This window comes from Hyaena hyaena, unplaced genomic scaffold, assembly GCF_003009895.1.
Source record: "Hyaena hyaena isolate Hyena2069 unplaced genomic scaffold, ASM300989v1 scaffold_397, whole genome shotgun sequence".
NCBI classification, from domain to species: Eukaryota; Metazoa; Chordata; class Mammalia; order Carnivora; family Hyaenidae; genus Hyaena; species Hyaena hyaena.
In genome coordinates, this window is record NW_024081028.1 from 527,081 (window position 1) to 548,333 (window position 21,253).

General features: G+C 40.7%; 1 protein-coding gene across 4 annotated transcripts; it reads right to left on the reverse strand.

Annotated features, from left to right (window-relative positions):
- Positions 1 to 1,798: 1,798 nt before the first annotated feature.
- SFPQ (splicing factor proline and glutamine rich) lies at positions 1,799 to 19,616 on the reverse strand. 4 transcript variants are annotated; one of them, XM_039251761.1, is made up of 13 exons: positions 18,712 to 19,616; positions 17,831 to 18,019; positions 16,631 to 16,932; positions 16,432 to 16,527; positions 15,012 to 15,208; positions 14,819 to 14,903; positions 13,918 to 14,035; positions 13,536 to 13,584; positions 13,334 to 13,455; positions 7,779 to 10,909; positions 4,554 to 4,601; positions 3,263 to 3,349; positions 1,801 to 1,892 (listed from the first exon to the last, which is right to left on the reverse strand). In XM_039251761.1, exons 1-10 carry the CDS (start codon positions 19,519 to 19,521, stop codon positions 10,772 to 10,774), a joined length of 2,106 nt encoding a protein of 701 aa, XP_039107692.1. In that variant the 5' UTR covers positions 19,522 to 19,616; the 3' UTR covers positions 1,801 to 1,892; positions 3,263 to 3,349; positions 4,554 to 4,601; positions 7,779 to 10,771. The 4 variants fall into 4 exon arrangements, with proteins under 4 accessions (XP_039107694.1, XP_039107692.1, XP_039107691.1 ...); XM_039251760.1 differs by having other exon boundaries at positions 5,237 to 10,909; XM_039251763.1 differs by lacking the exon at positions 7,779 to 10,909 and having other exon boundaries at positions 1,799 to 1,892.
- Between the last annotated feature and the right edge of the window lie 1,637 nt (positions 19,617 to 21,253).

The following is a 21,253-nucleotide window of genomic DNA, read 5'->3' on the forward strand; positions in this document are numbered from 1 at the left end:
TTAATGAGGTTAAGTAACTTGCCAAAATTAAAAGACCTCCCAATCCTTTCAACCTAAAGGATATATTAATTTTCCCCTTTAGACTCTATGGTCTAAAAGCTTACCAAAATGAATACAACCTTTATTTTTTGCTATCAAATTTTAAGTTGCCTATCACACACCTAATTACATTATATAGAGGGAAAGAATCCTTAACTTGCTGCCCGTGTCCCCTGGTGACTAGTAAACAAATTTTAACATGTACTCCTGTTTTTTTAATAGCATTTTATTTTTTTTAACATTTATTTTTTTGAAAGATCTAAAGAGAGCAGGTGAGCAGGGGAGGGACAGAGAGAGGGAGTCACAGAATTCAAAGCAGGCTCCAGGCTCTGAGCTGTCAGCACAGAGCCTGATGTGGAGCTCGAACTCACAAATCTTGAGTTCACGACATAACTTAAGTCTGACGCTTAACCAACTAAGCCACCCAGGCACCCCAACATGTGCTCCTTTGGAGCCAGGGACTGTGCTAAACACAACATCCATCGATTTCTATCCCAATTGCTGAAAGAAACAGTATGTTAATTTTATTGATAAGCAAACTGCAACTTGGGTAACTTGGCAGATAATGGAGCTGGGGGCAAAGTGGCTCAATACTTCTAACTTCAATAGTTAAGACCTTCTTATGTCCAAAAACAGCATTGTACTAATAAGGATTTTTGCCTTGAGATCCATTAGGTTCCTAAGGCTGGAATCAGAAGAGAGTAACAAACTTGAACAACAACAAAAAAGGACAGAGAGGATTCTGGATTTGAGACGGCCGGCCTCTTACTTAAACATATGCCAACCACAGTGAAGCAGCAGGACAAGGAGTAGGAGAAAATCGAGGTCTTGCTCCCATCCCTGGTGCTGACCACACAGTTCTCAAAAGCAAAACCCACAGGAGCGGTGACTGCTGTGGTTTTCAACAATCTTCCTTTGTGGCTTTCTTTTTCAAGTAACACTGAAATTCCAAGTTTCTTCTCTTCAGCTTACCTACAGCAAGCTAATGAATTAGCACTTTCTCAAATTTTGCACTATTAGTAATGAGGCCCCCAAAGACATAGCAACAGCATTACCTTTTAAACATAGGCCTCATACCTCATCCTTAACAAATGTTTAGCTGGTGCCAAAAAGCCCTTTGACTAATATCTTGTCAGGTTTCAAGGGAGAAAAGTAGATTTTACTTCCAAAGTTCTTTATTAAGCAGATTTTACAATCAATTCCAGCAAGCTTTCTCCTATGCCTGTATTCAAAGACCCTATCCACATTCTACTGTATTATGAAATTCAACTTAGAGAAATTGCTACTAAAGGTACCCAAAACCTGGTCATTTAGCAAGATAGAATTCTGTGCTTCTTTGTGAAGTACAGGGAATACCCTATAATCACCATCATCTGAGGATTCTTTTGTGAAACACAAATGCTATTAATGCCTAAAACACAATCAAGGAGGGGTGTGTAGTTAATTGCTATATTCATCACATGCTAATTTTAGGAATAAAACTTAATAAAGAATGAAAGCAATTTTAAACTAATGATGGCTAAATCAGGTTAGTTAGGACAGCGAGGAAGGGCCATCAGGTTGATCAGTAATTAATGTTGGAAGTAGCTCTGCCAAAAAGGCACCCCCCCCAAAGAGTCTTTAATTATAACCCAGTTCTATGCTCATAACATGGAGCATCTTTTTCTATCACCGAGAAACATGGTGATGACATATAAGGAGAATTCAGGAAACACAATGTCCTACTTAAAAACAAAAACCAAAACACAAAAAAGCACAATCTGATTTTAAAATGTCTTTATTAACAACAATTAGGCTGTTCATTCCTCTTTGCCCTCTTCCTCACTGGTTTTCTGGACACAGTTCACCTGATCCTGCCAATTAAAAGAAACAATTACTCCAAAAGATGTTAAGAATCAGAGTTCTCAAACATTTACCATTTCTCACCAAGTAAACTTCCTAACACCAAAATGCTAATCAAGGAATGTGGCATTAACAATATTTAATGACCTAATTAAGGATTAAGATGCAGATTTTTTAGTACCAGACTCTGTACCAGCTAGTTGATTCAAGTTTACTTCCATTCACTAGAACTTAAGTAGCATTCACTCTTGAAAGAGAGATCTAAGATACTCCATTAATTGGCACCTTCCCTTGGTTTAAGATATAGTCAATTACTTACTATTGCTATTTCTACCTTATTCTCTTTTCAAACTATGACTATGACAGCCCTAAGTGATTAGTTACCTATATAAGCAATTTATATTAGATGAGAGACAGTAAACTACTGTCTACCTACTACTTTTTTTTAAAAATATTGGCACAGAGCAAGTTCAATTTATCTATTGTCTATGATGGCTTTCCCAGGTAGAACAGCAGAATTGAGTTGTCCTTTAAAAATGCCAACCCAAGGGAGCTTGGGTGGCTCAGCTGCTTAAGCATCTATCTGACTCTTGATTTTGGCTCAGGTCATGACCTCATGGTCATGAAATTGAGTCTTCACTAGGCATGGAAACTGCTTAAGATATTGTCTCTCTCTGCCCCTCCCCCGCTTACACTCTCTCAAAAAACAAAAAAACAAAAAAACCAAAAAAACCAAAAACAAACCTCATAAAACCAAAACAAACAAAAACCCCAAAACTGCCAACCCTTCTAGTACATCATCAACTATAGGTGATCCCATCATACAACTATGTGGTTAAAAAACCAGGAACTCTGAGGCAGCTGGGTAGCTCAGTTGGTGAAGCACCCATCTGTTGATACTAGCTCAGGTCATGATCTCATGGTTCATGAGATCAAGCCCTTGTTGGTATCTGTGCTGACAATTCAAAGCCTGCTTGGGATTCTCTCTCACCTTCTTCCCCTGCCCCTCCCCAGCTCACGTACACACCCTTTCAAAAAAAACAAACATTAAAAAAAAAAAAAAATCAAAATACAAAAACCACCAAAGAACTTTAAATTTTCCAAACTATCCTCTGCATAGTTCAAAGAACAAAGGTAGATATACATACATACTCTTAAAGAAAACTGAAGTCCCTGTTTTTCTGAGGCTTGAGCCAAACCAACAAACAAGGCCTACAACCTCAAGAAGGCTGTTAAAATGATTTTAAGAACTATAAAAATGTATTCCCTACAAATTTTAACACAGACTAAATTAAACGAAATATTCACATGTAAGCAGTCATGTTTGTAACACCCAAAAGTTGTCCCGAAGGCAATTTAGAGTAAGAATCATTCCACTTACCCAGACACTTCCTGAGTCTAACAAGCTGTGGCTCTCCTTCTTGGCTCATGTTGCAGGATATCGTCTTGAGACTAATAGCTTATCCACCTATATCATTAAAAATAGAATTTGTACAGCATATTACATTTTTATTAATTGTTAGTGTGTACAATGTATTCTTACATCAACAAAAGGCACATTCTGGGGCACAGGTATGGGTTCCAATCAGTGGTTCATTTTATTTTGCTCTGTTTTTGTTTAGGAAGGACCTGACTCACACCAAGATTACATCTAAATTTTCTTCACATTCATTTCAGAATTTTTCCTCTTCTAACAATGACTAGCCTATTTTCAACTATTTCCTGGATAAGTAAAAGAAAAACTTGAGGGGATTCTGAATGAGACAAAAGTAGAATTTTTTTTCATTAAAAAAAAATTTAATGTTTATTTCTTTTTTTAATTTTTATTTTTATTTTATTTCTAGGAGAGAGACAGACAGAGTGAACAGGGGAGGGTCAGAGAGAGAGGGAGACAGACTCTGAAACAGGCTCCAGGTTCTGAGCTGGCAGTCAGCACAGAGCCCGACGCGGGGCTCGAACCCACGAACCGCAAGATCATGACCTAAGCGAAAGTCGGACGCTTAACCGACTAAGCCACCCAGGCGCCCCATATTTAATGTTTATTTCTGAGAAAGTGACAGCATGGGCAGGGGAGGGTCAGAGAGAGAGGGAGACACAGAATCTGAAGCAGGCTCCAGGCTCTGAGTTGGCTGTCAGCACAGAGCCCGACATGGGGCTCGAACACACGAACTGTAAGATCATGACCTGAGCTGAAGTTGAACGCTTAGCCAACTGAGCCACCCAGGCACCATTGGAATGTAAAGTACTAAAAAGATGGGATTTCTCCAATAATTCAAGCCTTCTTTGTCAATTTTCTCTACATAACCATGTATCTTTTTTGTAGTTATAAAAGTAACAATGTTAATATACAAAGTTAATGTTAACATACAAAAAGTATAATTAACATACAAAATTCTATTAGTTTCAGATGTACAAGATTCGACCATGTATTTTTTTAATTCTTCTATTGTCTGACACTTTCATAATACAATATTCCCCACTTTCTCTTTCCCACTCACACACATTCACGTGCACACAACTATTTCCAGAAACAAAAACACGGACATTATCTTAGGAGAGGTAAACATTAAAAAAAAAACATGTTTCACCCCACATAGCTAAATCAAATTATTTAACCTTCATGCAAATCAAACTCAAACTCTTCTACAGGTTAGGATTTTAAAGCAACTTACTTGAAGTGAATGAGTACTCCAATATCAGCCAACATCAATCATTCTTACCTAAAGAATAATAAGAGAAAGTTAATATAAAAGACAAGGGTATAAAAGGTTTTGAAAATGCTAGTTAACTTCAAAATTTAAAGAGTAAATTCCAGAGACAAAGATTGGGGGCAAGTTACGGAATAAAAAAACAACAGGAAGAAACTTGATGGGGGGAAAAAAATCTAAAATTATTCTTATGTAAAGTAATAAAGTAGACAGCTGAATTCAAATAAAAATTGTGTCTTAATTAAAATACAAAAGCCTAACTGCTATTTTCACCAGTCTGAGCACAATCCAGTTTGACTGCAACCCAAAATATACTATCCCTTATGTGAAGGTATGTGACAACGTTTACCTTACCAAATGAGTTCTAACATCAGCTCTTTTTTTCATGTAAAAGCACATACCCTGCTGCTCCCCATTCAAGTAAGTCTTCCATTCTCAGGTGGACTGACCACCTTCAGCAGGAGTCCTCCAAGAGTGCCCTCCCCACTCCACAGTACACAACAGTGCAGTTGTTTATCCTGCAATCCTATGTATTTGCCTCGTTCTTTCCCTCCAAGTCCTCACTGAGTCTTAAGTTGGGGCAGGGAAGCTATGCCTTATTCTGGACAGCAAGGAACCTGCGTTTTTCTGAGGGAGAAGACATTCACCTTCACTATGTATGCCTGGTAGGGCCGCAGTGCACAAAAACCAGAAAGATCAGCCTTAATTCAAGTTCCAGGTTTTTCTTCCTCCTTGATTATCAGTTACTGCCAAGGGTATAAAAAATAGAGTTCCCTGTTGCACATGTACCATCCATAAGGGATACTATATCGTTTTGCATTCTCCCCCATTCTCGATTATCCTAGATTATTCTGCATCCAGCCCCCTTCTCACCCTCCAAATAAAATCTTTTCAGCACTGGTGTTCAAAAGCAACATTTTTATGGTTGATGGTTTACAACTGTGAGAGTTCCACAGTTGAGTCTTAAAAATTGCCAATCATTATCTAGCAGCAATGACAGATGATTAGGAGCAGTCAAATCCTCGGAATTCTTTCCCTAATAGGCAGCCATTTGAGAACTGCACTAGCTGACAGACACTGAAACATTATCAGCTAAAGCCAAAACCAAATAAAGGCCCAGAACAAACATCCTGGCTCTCTCAAACCTGTCCAAAATCATTAAGGGAAAGGCAGTAAAAATGCAGGACTGTGGATCGTGTCACTGCAGCTGACAATGATTAACAATAGGAGACATGCAACCCCCATTAAGGTTAAAAGTCCAAAACTAGTCACACGCATCTCTTTTCTTGGGGAAATAGGAGACTGTTATGCATTCTTGGTAGGTTTTGCAACCTTGTGTGAAGAGCACCCATTCCATTTCTTTCATCTTTCAGAAAGCACCGGTATCTGTTCCAAGGGCCTAACAGTACGAAAATGCATTCTGGCATCACACCTCTGAACTTCAGACCATTCTCATTAAAAACAATAATTCTGGTTTGCAACAAGGAAAGACTATGAAATACAATGCAAGCACCTCGGTATAGTGGTGTTACTGAAACCCATTTATTCCCGCTTTTTGAGTGAGTGATTTTGATTTAAGATCCTCTACACTAAGATTCACAAATTATAGCTACATACGAATCGAAACTAGGTAAGAATTGACTTAAGTCACAGGTTTCTCATTTCAAAGTGCAAAGCCTACTCATCTTGAAATAAGCAGAAATGAAGCAAAATTAACCCCCACCCCAACGATGATTCTCAAGTCCATATATTGTAACAAGTACATTCTCTCAAAATTGTTATTGACTGTTAAGAAATAAACCTGAGCTTTTATTTCTAAACACTTGAATCACTAAATCACGGTAGCAATTGTTGGCCACCGATTTAATGGATTATGCCACAGGAAAATTCCATCAAGGTTGTATGTCAATTTAGTGACACTCTTGTCACTAATACTGACCATTATGTTTGGAGTGCATTGTATTATTAACAGAAAGCTAAACTAGTCACCATTTGCTTTTTCACCTAACAGGGGAGTCAAGATATTTGCTTGAATAGACTACATGTTAAAGTACAAATTTGTTACCACCTTGTGAATTGCTTGCCAAACAGCAAGCCATTTTTCTTGATACAATGGAAGAAAATTCTCATAGTCATGAAGAGTTTTTCACCGGCATTTATGCAAAGTAAACCGAACTTCCAGTTACAGAGCAGAAAGCATTATACGTGAAAGCTGTTTCTTTCTCATGCATGCTAGCTAAAAACCAGCTCGGAGACCAAAGTTAAGTTGAATCGAGTTCTGGAACAATAGTGGATGCAAAGCTTACAAAGCTGAAGTCCTAAGCAACAAAAGCTGCATTTGAAGATTTTTTTTTTTTTTTTTGGGTAAGCATTTTGAATTATAACATCACGTCCCTAAAGCTAAGGGAACCAAATTCAAAAAGCTACTCTGAACATTTGCAGTCACCCTACAGAATACGACGAAGAAGTCTTAGGATTGGGAAATGATTCCCAACATGTATTCAACTGCAGGCAAGTCTACATGCCACACCACTTTCCCCCAGGTTTAGAGCATAGACATATTTAGACAAGTCACATAACTTGAACTATTCACATTAGATTCCCACTAAGCCCACGTTAGTAACAAAGGTATTCCCATGAAGCCCATTAAAAAAATGTTTTAAGTCACATTACAAAAAAAAAAAAAAACAAAAAACTGTACTTTTTAGTCTTAATTCACTCCAACCTACAGAATGATTACCAAGATTGCATTCTGGAATGGATATTGCTGACCTATGGGCAGGTCAGTTTGCTACAACAGAGACTCAGTATCACATGCTATACAGTCCGTGTCAAGATGCTAAAAGCACTCTACTTTCCAAGTATGGTTTGATTCCCTCTTCCCCACACCACTGACGTTTTCCACGTTCTCTTCAGTTACAATGCAACTAAAGGAAACCACACAACTGCATCAGATGTACCAAAGAATCAAGTTTGCACTTTTTATCTGAGAACTGCAACAGCACTGAATTCTGCCTGACAAATTACAGCTCGAAACCCAAGCCCACGCAGTTTTGATAGCAGCTAGCTTTACATCCAAGTGTTAGGTGCTGCACTGTAATTTCATGGTCAGAAGTGTGATGTCAGAATGCCCACGGAATAAAAGTACATAGCAAGTCACCAAGTTAGATTATATTGCTTGTTACCTACCTGTATGCAGTCGGCAATGAGAATCTTGGAGCAAGCAGGAATACTACATCCGGGTCCTAATGTCCATTGCCATTTGCGGTACTACGTTCCTCACAGTTACGCACTGCAGAAATGCTGGCTAAATGCAGTTATGTAGCAGGCCACTACTTTAATAGTGCACAATTCCAGTCCAAGAACACCAGAAAACATCCCGCCACAACATGGTGGCTTGCCCAAGAAAAGCCAAGTATCTAAATTTTTGTCTGCCGTAATATGCCACTTATAAAAATTGCACAGGCGTAACTTACAATTTCCCAAATTATTATTTGTTTATATTAGTTGTACTTACATCTATATAAAGAGTGGTGGGGTTTATAGTATTTCTTAGGAGTTTTAATTAGTGTTCTAAGCGGAGGATTATGGTTTCACTAAATAATGTGAGCCATTCGGTTAATCTTATAAGGTACCTATTAATTACACTGGTGTCTCTTAAGAGAATGCAGTTTAAAGATTAGGAGTAATAAGCTTACAACGATCAGTGTTCCTCTTAAAACAAAATTATGAGAGAAAGTGGAGAAGAGGAAATGGGGGGGCAGGTGGTTTCTTTAAATGAGAAAAATGGCTGAAATACTTCTAAAGTACTACATTCCCTTTCCCACCCGTTTCATATCAGCTTTTAGGAGGATTTAAATTCACATTAGGCTAAAAACTACCATATGCGTTGCAAGACTTATTGAAAGTCTCTTTGAGTAGCTTACAACCCTTGGTACACTGCTATTTCAGTGAGGAAAAGGCAAAACTTAGTGGAAACTAAGCAACATTATTTGCTAAACAATGTTTAGCAATTCTACAGCCCACAGTAAGGCTAGCAAAACCACAACTTTCAGGAGATTATCCATTAGCATCCTTCACCACTCTTCAAAGGTACAGTACTAACAAAAGCTTATTTTAGGGGTCTGTGCCAGCATCCCTTATAAAGAAAGGCATGTAATCTGAAAAATAAACTGAAACATTAATTTTATAGGCAGATTTTTCCCACTTCCCCACCAGCCCCCGCCCACACACATTCAAGTTCACCCTCTGTGGGTGTCCCATGAACACCCCTTAATTTATCATTAGTGGAGTCCCTACCATACAATTCAAATTATAATGGATTCCTTTCAAATCCAGACCCTTGTTTCCATACAGAAAACCTCATACATAGCACCAATTAGTGACTCGGGACAAAGCTTCCTCATGGATAGAATTATGGTAGAACTACTACCCATTTCCAAGTGTCTTGTGGAATAATAAACATGTTCTAAGGAGATTCTCTTCCTTAATTAGCACACCATGTACCTGTCAGTCACACAACTAGAATTGAGTGACATGCCTTTACCCTCCACTAGTGTTTAACTTTTAGTATTATCCAGTTTCCTATGCAGAAAGTGCTCAGAGTTTCAACAATAGGTTTCCCTTTGTACTCAGGCACAATACTAAACGAAGATTTGATTTAGAATTTTACTTTTGCCAATTAGCACCAAGAACAGAGGTGAAAAGGAGGAAGACACATTCCATAGTAAGAGTTCTATAATGTACAAATTTGAATGGAAACATAACTAAGAACAAAGCCGAACCATTCAATTACTTTACCTACTTTTAGAAAGTTGTTCCTCTGCTAACATATACGCTGGGAAAACAGATTCCCATCGTACTATCAGACAACAGTAATCTACTTTAATATTAAAAGTCAGAATGTCTTATCCTATTAGAAGGAGATTCAATGAAGTTGACAATCAGCTGACAACACCATCGAAACACTCCAAAACTTTATGGTGGGAGAAAGGGGTATTTGTACTGTGTAGCATGAGCAACTCTCTCCAGATTTAGTGCTACATCAAAAGTAAACTATAGAAAAACAGGTTAAATAGTTTACAGTAAGAATCATTATCTACAACCCTATTGGTCATTAACAGTCACCACTAGGTCTTAGAAAAGAGAACAAGTTTTCATAGTCCTACAGATTTTGCCCACCAGAAGTAGCACAAGGAGATATAAAAGTTACAGAGTACAAATGTATAGGCAGCTAAACCTACTTTATGGTTACTATGCTTCTTACTTGCAAGTTGAGTTTTTCAGACTAAACCCCATCTTCATATATCGCTTGAAGTAATACATGAAAAGGCTTCATGTTTAACAATCTTTAATTCAAATATGAAAGTTCAATACAAGCCATTTGTAGGGCTTGGGACTTGTTCTTTTAAAAACAAGAATGGAGGAATGCAACAAAATGATCTTTCCACTTTTTTCTTCAGAAACTTTCAAGGAAAGGATAGATCATAGGGCCATAAAGATCCATTTAGTCATATCCACTTTCTCCCCCTACCAAGTCTTTCACCCATTCCATAATCTTAATACACATTCCTGAAGGAAGATTTACAGTTCAGCTTGCTTACATAACCATTTAAAAATACTTAGCACCAGCTTGCTTCCTATAATGCCAAACAAATCATGAAACTACTTCAATATGCATTTCTTCTTTTAAAACAAGGGGGTACTTATTTGTAGAAAGCAATGCTTAGCCTACAGATACATTTCCCAGAAATGGCATATGCCATTCAAAGGCCTAGACACGCTCATGCTTTCGAAGTGGAATACCTAGCCTAATGTGCATAGAAGCATGAATGGCAAAGTTGAAGATCAATATTATAACTGTTTTTCTATTTATTTGAAGCACGTAAAAAAAAAAATTGGTACACTTTGGAAATTCAGTGGCACAAGGTACACTGCCATAACTTGGGGGACATTATACAGTTAAAAAAAAAAGGAAATAAAAAGGAAAAAAAATTCCCCTGTTTGAAACACTGCATTACATAATTTTACCTGCCCAAACAGACCATTTACAAATATTAGGTCAATAAACTGCTAACATCCATAAAAAGATAGCTTTCTTACTAAAATGCAAGAATTTAAAAGATTGGTATCTAAACAAGAAAAGACAAAAACAAACTGGAATGAAAACCTAGATATCACATCTAAAATCGGGGCTTTTTGTTTGGGCCTTCATACTCTTCTCTCCCTCTACCATATCCTGCTGGAGTTCCAGGCCCCATTCCTCTAGGACCCTGTCCACCCACAGGTCCCGCACCTCCCTGCCCAAAGCGCTCAGTACGCTATTGGAACAGTAATTAACAGTTCATTATATGTAGTTGATGTCCATGTGTGTTAAGTAAATATTTTAGAAGGTTCCGTAGTCAACGTTCGTCGATACAATCACCAATGAGTCGATCCACAGGTACCGGGAACATAGAAAGGAAAAAAGGGTAATTTGAAAATTAGTTTACGATAATACATGCCTTGTGGTATGTTCCCACTTGAGCCATTCTCATACACCTGTTTCAAAGAATAGGTCTTCCCTGTAGTGCTAAAAAATTTAAGAATTAGTGCAGATGTGAAAACCCATTCCAAAATGAGTTTTAAGAAATTTCACATCAGATTTACCCACTGCAAAAGCTTGCAAACTTCTCACTTTCAAGGTCTGAACAGGAAATTTAATTTCCAAGTAAGCCTAACAAGCCCAACCAGACAGATTCAATTCACTCAATGAAGTGACAAAGACCTACTCACCAGTTAGTGGCATGAGCTGCATAAGAAACCTTGTGCTTTTCAAGATCTTAAGACACATCTGCTAAGTTGCAGAAATCTTAAAACGTTCAAAGTTTTAATAAAATGCTACCAGACTACAAAAAGAAAAGCATAAAAAGACTAATAGATTTAGTCACTTAACCAGCACAGTAACTTCATTAAGTGTTGCCATATTCTCACAGGTATACCACCTTCAGAACCATCACTAAATAACCAGAGACAATTATGTTCACAGTAGTATTCTGTATAGTTGCAAATGAACTAAATATACAGCCCACCCCCACACCAGCCCCAGCTTTTCCTTCGGGTCTTTGAAAGTCCACTGACACTTAGCTATGATTCCACATTTTGAGTATCTCCCAAACTTAACACCAAGCTTTAGTGACTGCAATGAAGCAGGACTTCATTATTCCATCTAGTTTTAAGCACTTCAATCTTAGAAACCTATGTTCCCAAACAGAAAAAAACCCTATAGATATGCAAAGCACAGAAGCCTTACGAACTCTATTCAAAATAAATCAGTTACTGAACTCTATTCAAAATAAATCAGTTACTGAGAGCATCACTCCGAAAAGGGAGGGAAAAAGGCAGGGTTTAACTTCCTATACAGTTATGTTTTTCCTACTACATACTATAGGGCTACTTTAAAAACTAAATCTCAATTCTTTATTTCTCAAAAACCTAAAAATAGGTTTTAACGCATTGTACTGTGTATCTCAAAAGCTAGGAGAAAATTTGGGGGTTTCACAATTATGTTATTACATCTTAGAACCCTACCTATTATATGAGACATAGAAAAAAATCTTAATTGTGGGAACATCATGTCAAATTACATTTTAAAAATCTGATACAGACCTACAATCTGTCTTTTAGGAAGCATATAAACCAAAATGTTACCCACATTCTTTTTAAAGTTCATTTTGAAGAAAACTAACAAAACTACATTTAACCCAACCAGCTCTGATTCTAATTCTCAAAAAAACTTAAATTCCAAGTAGGTTTCAAATAGGTTAGACCCCATACTAAACCCTTCTATTTCTATTCGTAAAATGAACCTAACAAGCTATGTGTTGCAGTTTCCCTTTCCTTTGCCAAAAGCCTGCAGGTGAACCAATCAGATTCAATTCAGTTGTGAAAATGCACACTTCTCTAAACCCACCTCTAAATCCAATATTCAAATTTCCTATGGATTTGTATAGCCCTAACACAGCCGCTCAGACCAAGTCACTTGGTTGTTCTAAAGCATCCTGACAGGCTATCTGTACAGTTAAAATATGAAAGCATCAAGAAGGTTCAGATCAAATGCACACAACTAGTATGCTTAAAATGGTCATGGATTGTTGCTATCCTGTAGCAAAATAGAGATGTCAGTTTATTTTAGAAGGTGCACCCATTGACAGGCCCAACAAGTGGGAAACGACGAGTCAAAACAGTAAACAACTCCCTTCTCATGGGTAGAAACCACACCAAATATAGGTCAAAGTCCTACACATCACTAAAACATGCCTAAAACTATAAACTGCAAGTCTGATTCATACTTATGGCAAATATCAGCTTAATGAATGACAGTTTGCCATTTGATTACTCTCACTTGGATGTAGAATACATTTAGAATTTGGATTTGCCATGTGCTAGAGTGCAAAAGTACACAAGCAATATAATGGAAAGCACCTATGTCTACTTATTGCCGAAGAGAACTCCAACATACTACTGACAGCATTGACTTCTTGCTGGCAACCATTTGTTTAGGTTACCACAGTTCTTCTATGTTGCCAAAGTTTTCCTCAATATTATGATTTACATGATAAGGGAACTAAAAAGAGGTCCAGTTACCTACTTAAAAAAAAAAAACAAAACAAAGCAAAAAAGAAAAAAACAGAAAACAAAACACACACACGTAAGTTGTGAAAAATGAGAATTTCCTTTGTACTACGTCACACAGGATACATTACCATGTCGCTTCCCATCATGGAACCACTCATGGTTGCTGGTGGAACTCCAGGATTAGCTTCATAACCTATGCCACCACCACCACCTAGAGGTGGAAATTTCTGGCCTCCTGAACCATAGGGATCTAGGAAACAAAAATGCTGGTTAGAACTCAACCAGAATACAGCTCTCTAATGGTACTGCTAATTTTATTTTCATACTTACCTCCCATGTTCATTGCTCCTCCTCCACCCATTCTCATGTCTCTTTCTCTCTGAAAGAAAAAAAATCCCTTTCATATGCGCATACCAAGAATTAAGGAAAAAAAAAAAATCTCCAAAATTAAAAAAAAAAAAAAAGATTTTAAAAATAGTCAGTTGTTGAGACTCAATTATCCAAAAACCAATAAAGCTTCTTCTTAACCAATGATATCTTTAGGCCCAACAAGGTAAACTCAAAGCGTATTAATCATAATACACTTGTAAAAAGAAAAAATTTGACTAGAAAGTGAAATGTTACTATATATTTAACTGAGTTAAGACTTCATTTTTGGTACCTACAAGTTTTGTAGACAACTCCAACTAGATGGCAATAGAATTTTACTTACTGGATCCATGTAGCCCATCCGGCTATAACTTTCCTCTCTTTGGCGTCTCATTTGTTCTTCCATTTCACGTTGACGAATCATCATCTCTTCTTCCCTTCTACGTCGTTCTTCTTCTTGCCTGGAAATATTCATCAAGCACATGAAGTGTCATCCACACCTTTTAATAAAAGTCCATTTGAAGGGGCGCCTGGGTGGCTCAGTCAGTTGGACATCTGACTTCAGCTCATGTCATGATCTGTTTGTGAGCTTGAGCCACACACTGAGTTCTGCGTTGACAGCGCAAAGCCCGCTTAGGATTCTCCGCCCCTTCCTACCTGCACGCTCCCACGCATGTGCTGTCTCAAAATTAATAGACTTTAAAATAACATGTCAACTTGAAAAAAGCTAGTGGTTTGCCTTTGAGCTTTACAAAGTCTAGGTTAGAACAAACACCCATGAAGTCCTGAAGACAGTCTAGAACAGACCTAGAAGCATACTGGCAAAGAAAATAGGGCCATTAGGGGTGCCTGGGTGGCTCAGTCGGTTGGGTGTCTGACTTTGGCTCAGGTCATGATCTCGCAGTTCGTGGGTTCCAGCCCCGCACTGGGCTCCTTTGCTGACAGCTAGCTCAGAACCTGGAGCCTGTTTCAGATTCTGTGTCTCCTTCTTTCTCTGAGCCTCCCCTGTGCACGCTGTCTCTCTCTCTCTCAAATAACTAAAACATTAAAAAAAATTTTTAAAAAGAAAAAAAGAAAATAGGGCCATTAATGAAAACTTTACGCTCTATTCCAACCTAGTGTCAAACCAACACTGACATATTTAACCTCTCTGTATGCCAACAGACTCACCTGTAACTTAGGTGTATCTTTTTCTCTAAATATTTACGCACATGGAAAGACTTATTAGTTTAACAGAATCTTACCTTAGCTGCATTTCTTTACGTTTCTGCATTTCTTGATTGTGAAGTTCTTCCATGCGTCTTAATTCTTCCTGGCGTCTCATCAGATCTAAACATTAGAAAATTTTGTCTTGAATTCATTAATGGGGCTCCAAAAAGTTCAAAGCAATTCATCCTATCAGTGAAATTTACACAAGTTTTTTTTTTTTTTTTTTACCTTGACGCAAAAGATTTGCCTGATGTTCATGATAGGCATCTTCCATTTCACTTTCCAATTTGTCCTTTGCATCTTTCATGTTTTTTTCAACTTGCTCCCTTTGCTGTTTCTCCATTTCATCCAGGGACTTCCATCGCTGAGAATATTCATACTCAAATGTGCCATGCTGGGCAAAACGAGGAGGGGTTTCTCTCTCCCTGACAACATTTAAACATAAACCAATTGGTGGATGCACACAAGAAATACTACCCAATTGCCCTAAAATCCCTGATTTTGCCCCCTGCCTATCACCTCTAAGAAATAACCAAAGGGTTAGCAGGGGTGCCAGAGTGGTTTTGGCTCAGGTCATCTCAGTGTCATGAGATCAAGCCCTGAGTCAGGCTCTACATGTCATGACAGCATGGAGTCTGCTTGAATTCTCTCTCTCTCTGCTCCTCCCTACTCACAATCTTTCTTAAAATAAATGAATTTTTAAAAGCAGCTTTACATCAAAGGTAATACATGTCTCGGGGTGCCTGGGTTAGTCAGAAGAGGATGCGACTCTTGAACTTGGGGTTGTGAATTTGATCCCCATATTGGGTGTAGAGATTACTTAAAATCTTTGGGTCGCCTGGGCAGTTCAGTCAGTTAAGCACTCAACTTTGGCCAAGATGGTGATCTCACTGTGGGTTTGAGCCCCGCGTCTGGCTGTGTTGACAGCTCAGGGCTTGGAGCCTGCTTCAGATCCTGTGCCTCCCTCTCTTGCCCTTCCCCCTCTCTCTCAAAAATGAATAAACATTAAAAAATTACAATATTTATGTAAAAAATACATGTCCCAGAATCATGCAGTAACATAAAATATTGGGCACTCAAAATAAATCCTACCTTCCCCATTTCCTAATTCTGTTTCCTCTAACCAAATGCGTAATTAAACATCTTTTTCCGTTCTTAAAAAGGAAGATACCTATCACACGATAGTTTTAAAAGCAAAACAAGGGGTGCCTGGGTGGCTCAGTCAGTTGAGCATCCAACTTCGGCTCAGGTCATGATCTCGTGGATTGTGGGTTCAAGCTCTGTGTCAGGCTCTGTGCTAACAGCTAGCTCAGTGCCTGGAGCCTGTTTCAGATTCTGTGTCTCCCTCTCTCTCTGACCCTCCCCTGGGTATGGTGTCGCTGTCTCTCTCTCAGAAATATAACATTTAAAAAAATTTTTTAAAGATAATAAAGGCAAAACAAAATTGCATGTAAAACATACCTATCTCAACAATGAACACTAAACACTTGAAGATTTCTGCTTCAAAACCTCTAAACTTCCTGAACCTTAGATTTCTATCAAGCATACATGCATTTCAAGAATTTTGCGTTTTCTAGGCAAAACTGAAAAATTACAAGTTCTCATTTGCCCTTATATTAGAAAAATGCTTAAGTTAAATCAATCTTACTTTTGATACATTGGATTCTTCTGTGCAAGTTTTTCAGGAAGGCCATCTTCATCATCTAATTGTTCAAGTGGCTCCACAATGACTGGACGAGGAGTTCTAATAACAAAAATGGTTCCATCTTAACTTTGTTTCAGAGTTTTACTGCCAACTTTCCCATCCAAGTTAATAAATTAAAATTAGGATAAGCACAAAAACTTACGTCGTCAGTAAGAAAACACCTTCACTGCATCTTTCAAATGCTTTTCTTGCTGCTGGCTTAGAAGCAAACTCAACAATGCCTTTCCCTGTAGATCTCCCACGGTCATCCACAATTACAACAGCCCTTTCAATAGGACCAAACTGGCTAAAAGCTTCTTCCAACAGTTCATTGGAAACGTAAGGTGAAAGGTTTCGAACAGAAAGGGCGGCAGCATGTGTAGCAAAGCGAACCCGAAGCTGTCTACCTCTCATCGGTGTATCATCAAGTTCGGCTTTGGCAATTTCAGCCAATGCTCTAGATTCCTGAAAGTATCAGACATATTCATGTTAAGGACCTCATACTGGCTAATGCCCACACTGAAACTGTCAAAAGCTTAACTCCCACTCTAGTCTTCCTCAGGCTGAGTTCAAGTTATCTTCAAGCAGCCCTCCCTGACACCACTCAGAGTAGGTAAATGTCTTACCCACCCACTCTCCTCTTTTCTTAGATACCAACAATTATTCTATAGAAGAGGCATCTTGGGGGGGAAGGGGGATGAGCACTGGGTGTTATATGGAAACCAACTTGACAATAAACTATTTGTTAAAAAAAAAAAAAGAGGCATCTTTTATGAAAAAAAATGAAAATTTTAAACACCAACTTATTGCTATTGGCTTGAATACTAGCGTCTGCAGTAGCAAAAAACGAAAACAATCTTTTTTTTTTAAATTTTTTTTTAATGTTTTATTTATTTCTAGGAGAGAGAGACAGAGAGAGACAGCGTGAGCAGGGAAGGGTCTGAGAGAGAGGGAGTCACAGACTGAAGCAGGCTCCAGGCTCTGAGCTGGCAGTCAGCACAGAGCCCGACGCGGGGCTCGAACCCACGAACTGCGAGATCATGACCTAAGCGAAAGTCGGACGCTTAACCGACTAAGCCACCCAGGCGCCCCGAAAACAATCTTTTAAAGCCACGTTAAATAGGGCACCTAGGGGGCTCAGTCAGTTAAGCTTCCGACTTTGGCTCAGGTCGTGATCTTGTGGTTTGCGGGTTCCAGCTCTGTATCGGGCTCTGTGCTGATGCCTCAGAGCCTGGAGCCTCTTTCAGATTCTGTGTCTCCCTCTCTCTCTGACCCTCCCTTGCTCCCACTCTGTCTCTCCCTGTCTCAAAAATAAACATTAAAAATTTTTTTTAAATAAACCCACATTAAATCAAAAACTCACAAGTTTAATAAATCCAAATCCTTTGCCTTTGTTGATAAAAACTTCTCCTGGTTCTCCATATTTAGCAAATAATCTTTTGAATTCATCCTCTGTGATATCAGCAGGTAGATTCCCAACAAATAACCGACAACGCTGTGTGTAAGTTTTCTCTCCAGGCCTCCTCAAGAGAGACAAGTTGGCTTTAAACCCCTAATAAAAAAGGAAGGAAATTTTTCAGACACCAGCGACTTCAGCAAAGCAGGAAAATTCAGTAACAATGTTCGCTTTTCCCAGTCTGGATAATACCACCAATGGGGTTATTCTTCTACGCCGTTTAAAATCATAACAGAATTTATTTGAGGGACTTCCGACGTAGTAATTAACCAAACATCAAACAACCGAAACCATCTAGAACACTCAAGAATAGACCTACAGCCCTCTCTAGACTCGACTCTACCCGAGCAATCTCGTCAGCTGCATATGCTGAGTGTCCCTAGCAAATCTATACCGTAGCAGACGTTAAAATGGTGATCAAGTATTACGTGGGAAAAAAAAAGACCAAAACTCTGCTGTCACCCACACAACTTGAGCCTGCTCCTCTAAGGCCAAAACTCCCCGGACCTCTCCAACCCTACACTACACGCTCTAGTCTGGTTCCCAGGACCCGCTAACTTTAACAGGGCCCAGGGCAGCTTCTCAACGCCAGCCTCCCCTGGAGAGCCTCCCTTTGAGCCTCTTAGCTGCCACAGGCCGTCCGCCCCCAACTCCGGCACTGGCCCCGCCCTCAGCCGCCCGCGCGCACGCGCTCTTTCCGGTCTCCGACAAAATGGAGGCCGGGAAAGGAAGGAAGGAGGGAGCCGCCGCCATCTTAGGGAACCGACGCGTAGCTCCGAGACACTCACCTCCGAGTCAGAAATCTTCTCCTCGCTGCGGCCACCAGGCCCTCCGGGTGGGGGCCCCTGGTGGTGCTGCTGGTGGTAGGGCGGGTGGTGCTGCCGGCCTCCTCGGGGCTCCCCGCCGCCTCGGTGTGGCGGCTTGGGGTGGCCCCCAGGAGTGCTTAGGCCTGGGCCACCGCCGGGCTTCGGCCCGCCTGGCATCTTGCCGCCTTTTGGGCCTCCGGGTCCTGGCCCCTGCTTAGGACCGGGGACCGGGCCACCTGCGGGTGGAGGCGGCGGGCCCCCGGCCTGAGGTGGGGTGGTGGGGACCCCGCTGCTCGGCGGCGCGGGCGGGGGCGCCCCTGGGGGCGCCGAAGTGACAGCAGGCGGCGGGGTCGGGGTGGGGCCCGGCCCCGTGGGAGCCCCAGAGGTCGGGGGAGTGGCGGGCGGTGCCGAGCCGGAGGCCGGCGGAGCGCTGCCCACTCCGGGAGCCGGGCCGGGTCCCTGAGGAACGACGGGCTTAGACGAGTCCTGTGGCGGCGGCGGCGGCTGCTGATGCGGCGGCTGATGCGGCGGTGGCTGAAGAGGAGGCGGCTGCTGTGGTGGCGGCTGCTGCGGTGGTGGCTGCTGCTGTTGCTGGTGCGGAGGCGGTGGTGGGATTGGGGGCTTAGGGCCACCCTGGCCCGGGCCCGGCCCCATGGGTCCGCGGTTCTGATTGAGGCCCATGCCGGGCGGCGGGGAGCGGAAGTCGTGGAGGCCGCCGCGGCCGCCGCCTCCTCCGCGCCGGTGGAAGCCACCACCGCCACCGCCACGGCTCCGGAACCGATCCCGAGACATGTCTGTAATCAAGGGGCGGTCGAGGCAGAAGCGGAGAAGACGCTCAGGGAACGTGGAGGCCACCTTGCTTCGCACAAGATGGCGGATGACACAGGCGGCGCGCCGCCTTTGTCCTCCTCTTATATAGGCCAGCTGGCATGGCCCCGCCTACTTCTCGATCTGTAGCCCCAATAGCCAATTGCAAGTACGGTACTTGATGACACAAAGTTACGGAGCGCTAATCTTTCCGATTGGCTTCCGCATGAGAGGAGGGAGGCATGGAGGGGCTGAAGTTTCCAGCTGGCCAATGAGCGGAAAAGGAGTTGGCTGCAGGCCACTGTGATTTGCTGTGAGAAATTTGAATGGGTTCGCCAGAGTAGTTTTCCCTGATAAACCACGGCCCTATCAGCTCCTGGGGAGAGATGTTAGAGGACCCTTTTCTTTGTTGATTACCCCCAAGAGCTTTCTGCGGGTATCCTTGCCCTGAAAGAACAGATGTTCTCCTCCGTTCTCCGGTTCAAAAGCATAAATTACTTGTGTCTACTATCTGCTCTACCTTGTTCTGGGCCAATTAAATTAAAGAACTAAAATCTTACCGATCTCACACACCCAATCTTACTGATTTCATTTTGGAACCTCCCCGGAGTATAGGTTTATTTTAGCAGTATAAACTTGGGAAGTTAGTGAGTTCTTTGTTCAAAGAGAATAGAATTTTGACTGTGTGTGTGAGCGTGTGTGTAGACTAGTAATTTACAAGCACAAATCATAGGAGGAATATAACATTTTCCTTAACCCCTAGCACTCACACTTTGTGGACAGATTAAGATACTTCAAATTACAGTGTTAAAATCTGTATGAAATCAACCAATCGGCACCACCCTGCTCACTTCTTACAGCATCCTCTAACTATATCCCTTAACACCCCTCCTGGTTACTGTCATCTATGGACCTTTTGATGGATCGATCATTCCTCCCTCAATTAATACTAGGTCATGACTCATTGTCCTCCTCTCCATCCCTATTTCTCCTCATCATTCAACATCGAGGTGGATGACTACCCAATACTCTGTCAATTCTTTACCTCCAACAATTTTCCACCCTATAGTAGCCACCCAACCCCCATCATAGTCGCCCTGTGTTTGTTATTGCCAGTAACTACACCATCTCTAAAATCTCCTTTTCAAAAAACTCAACTGTCTGATCAGTAACTGTAACTGATCAGTAACTTGATTCTTTGACTTCCTCAAAACCTCCAAATCATTAAATGTATTACTTTTTCACTCTCACGTCCTTGTATTCATATAACTTGTGTCACCAGGTTTAAATGTCATGATTGCCTTGTTTTCCTCTTTCTCCATTACACTCATCCCAATCCTATTTGGACCCAACAATTCACCTTCTTTTTTTTTTTTTTTTTAATGTTTTATTTATTTTTGAGAGAGAGAGACAGCGTGAGCAGGGGAGGGGCAGAAAGAGAGGGAGACACAGAATCTGAAACAGGCTCTAGGCTCTGAGCTGTCAGCACAGAGCCCGACGCAGGGCTCAAACCCATGAACATGAGATCGTGACCTGAGCCGAAGTCGGACGCTCAACCGACTGAGCCACCCAGGTGCCGCAACAATTCACCTTCTTTTTTTTTTTTTTTTTATTATTATTATTTTTTTAATTTTTTTTTAATGTTTTATTTATTTCTAGGAGAGAGAGAGAGACAGCGTGAGCAGGGGAGGGTCAGAGAGAGAGGGAGTCACAGACT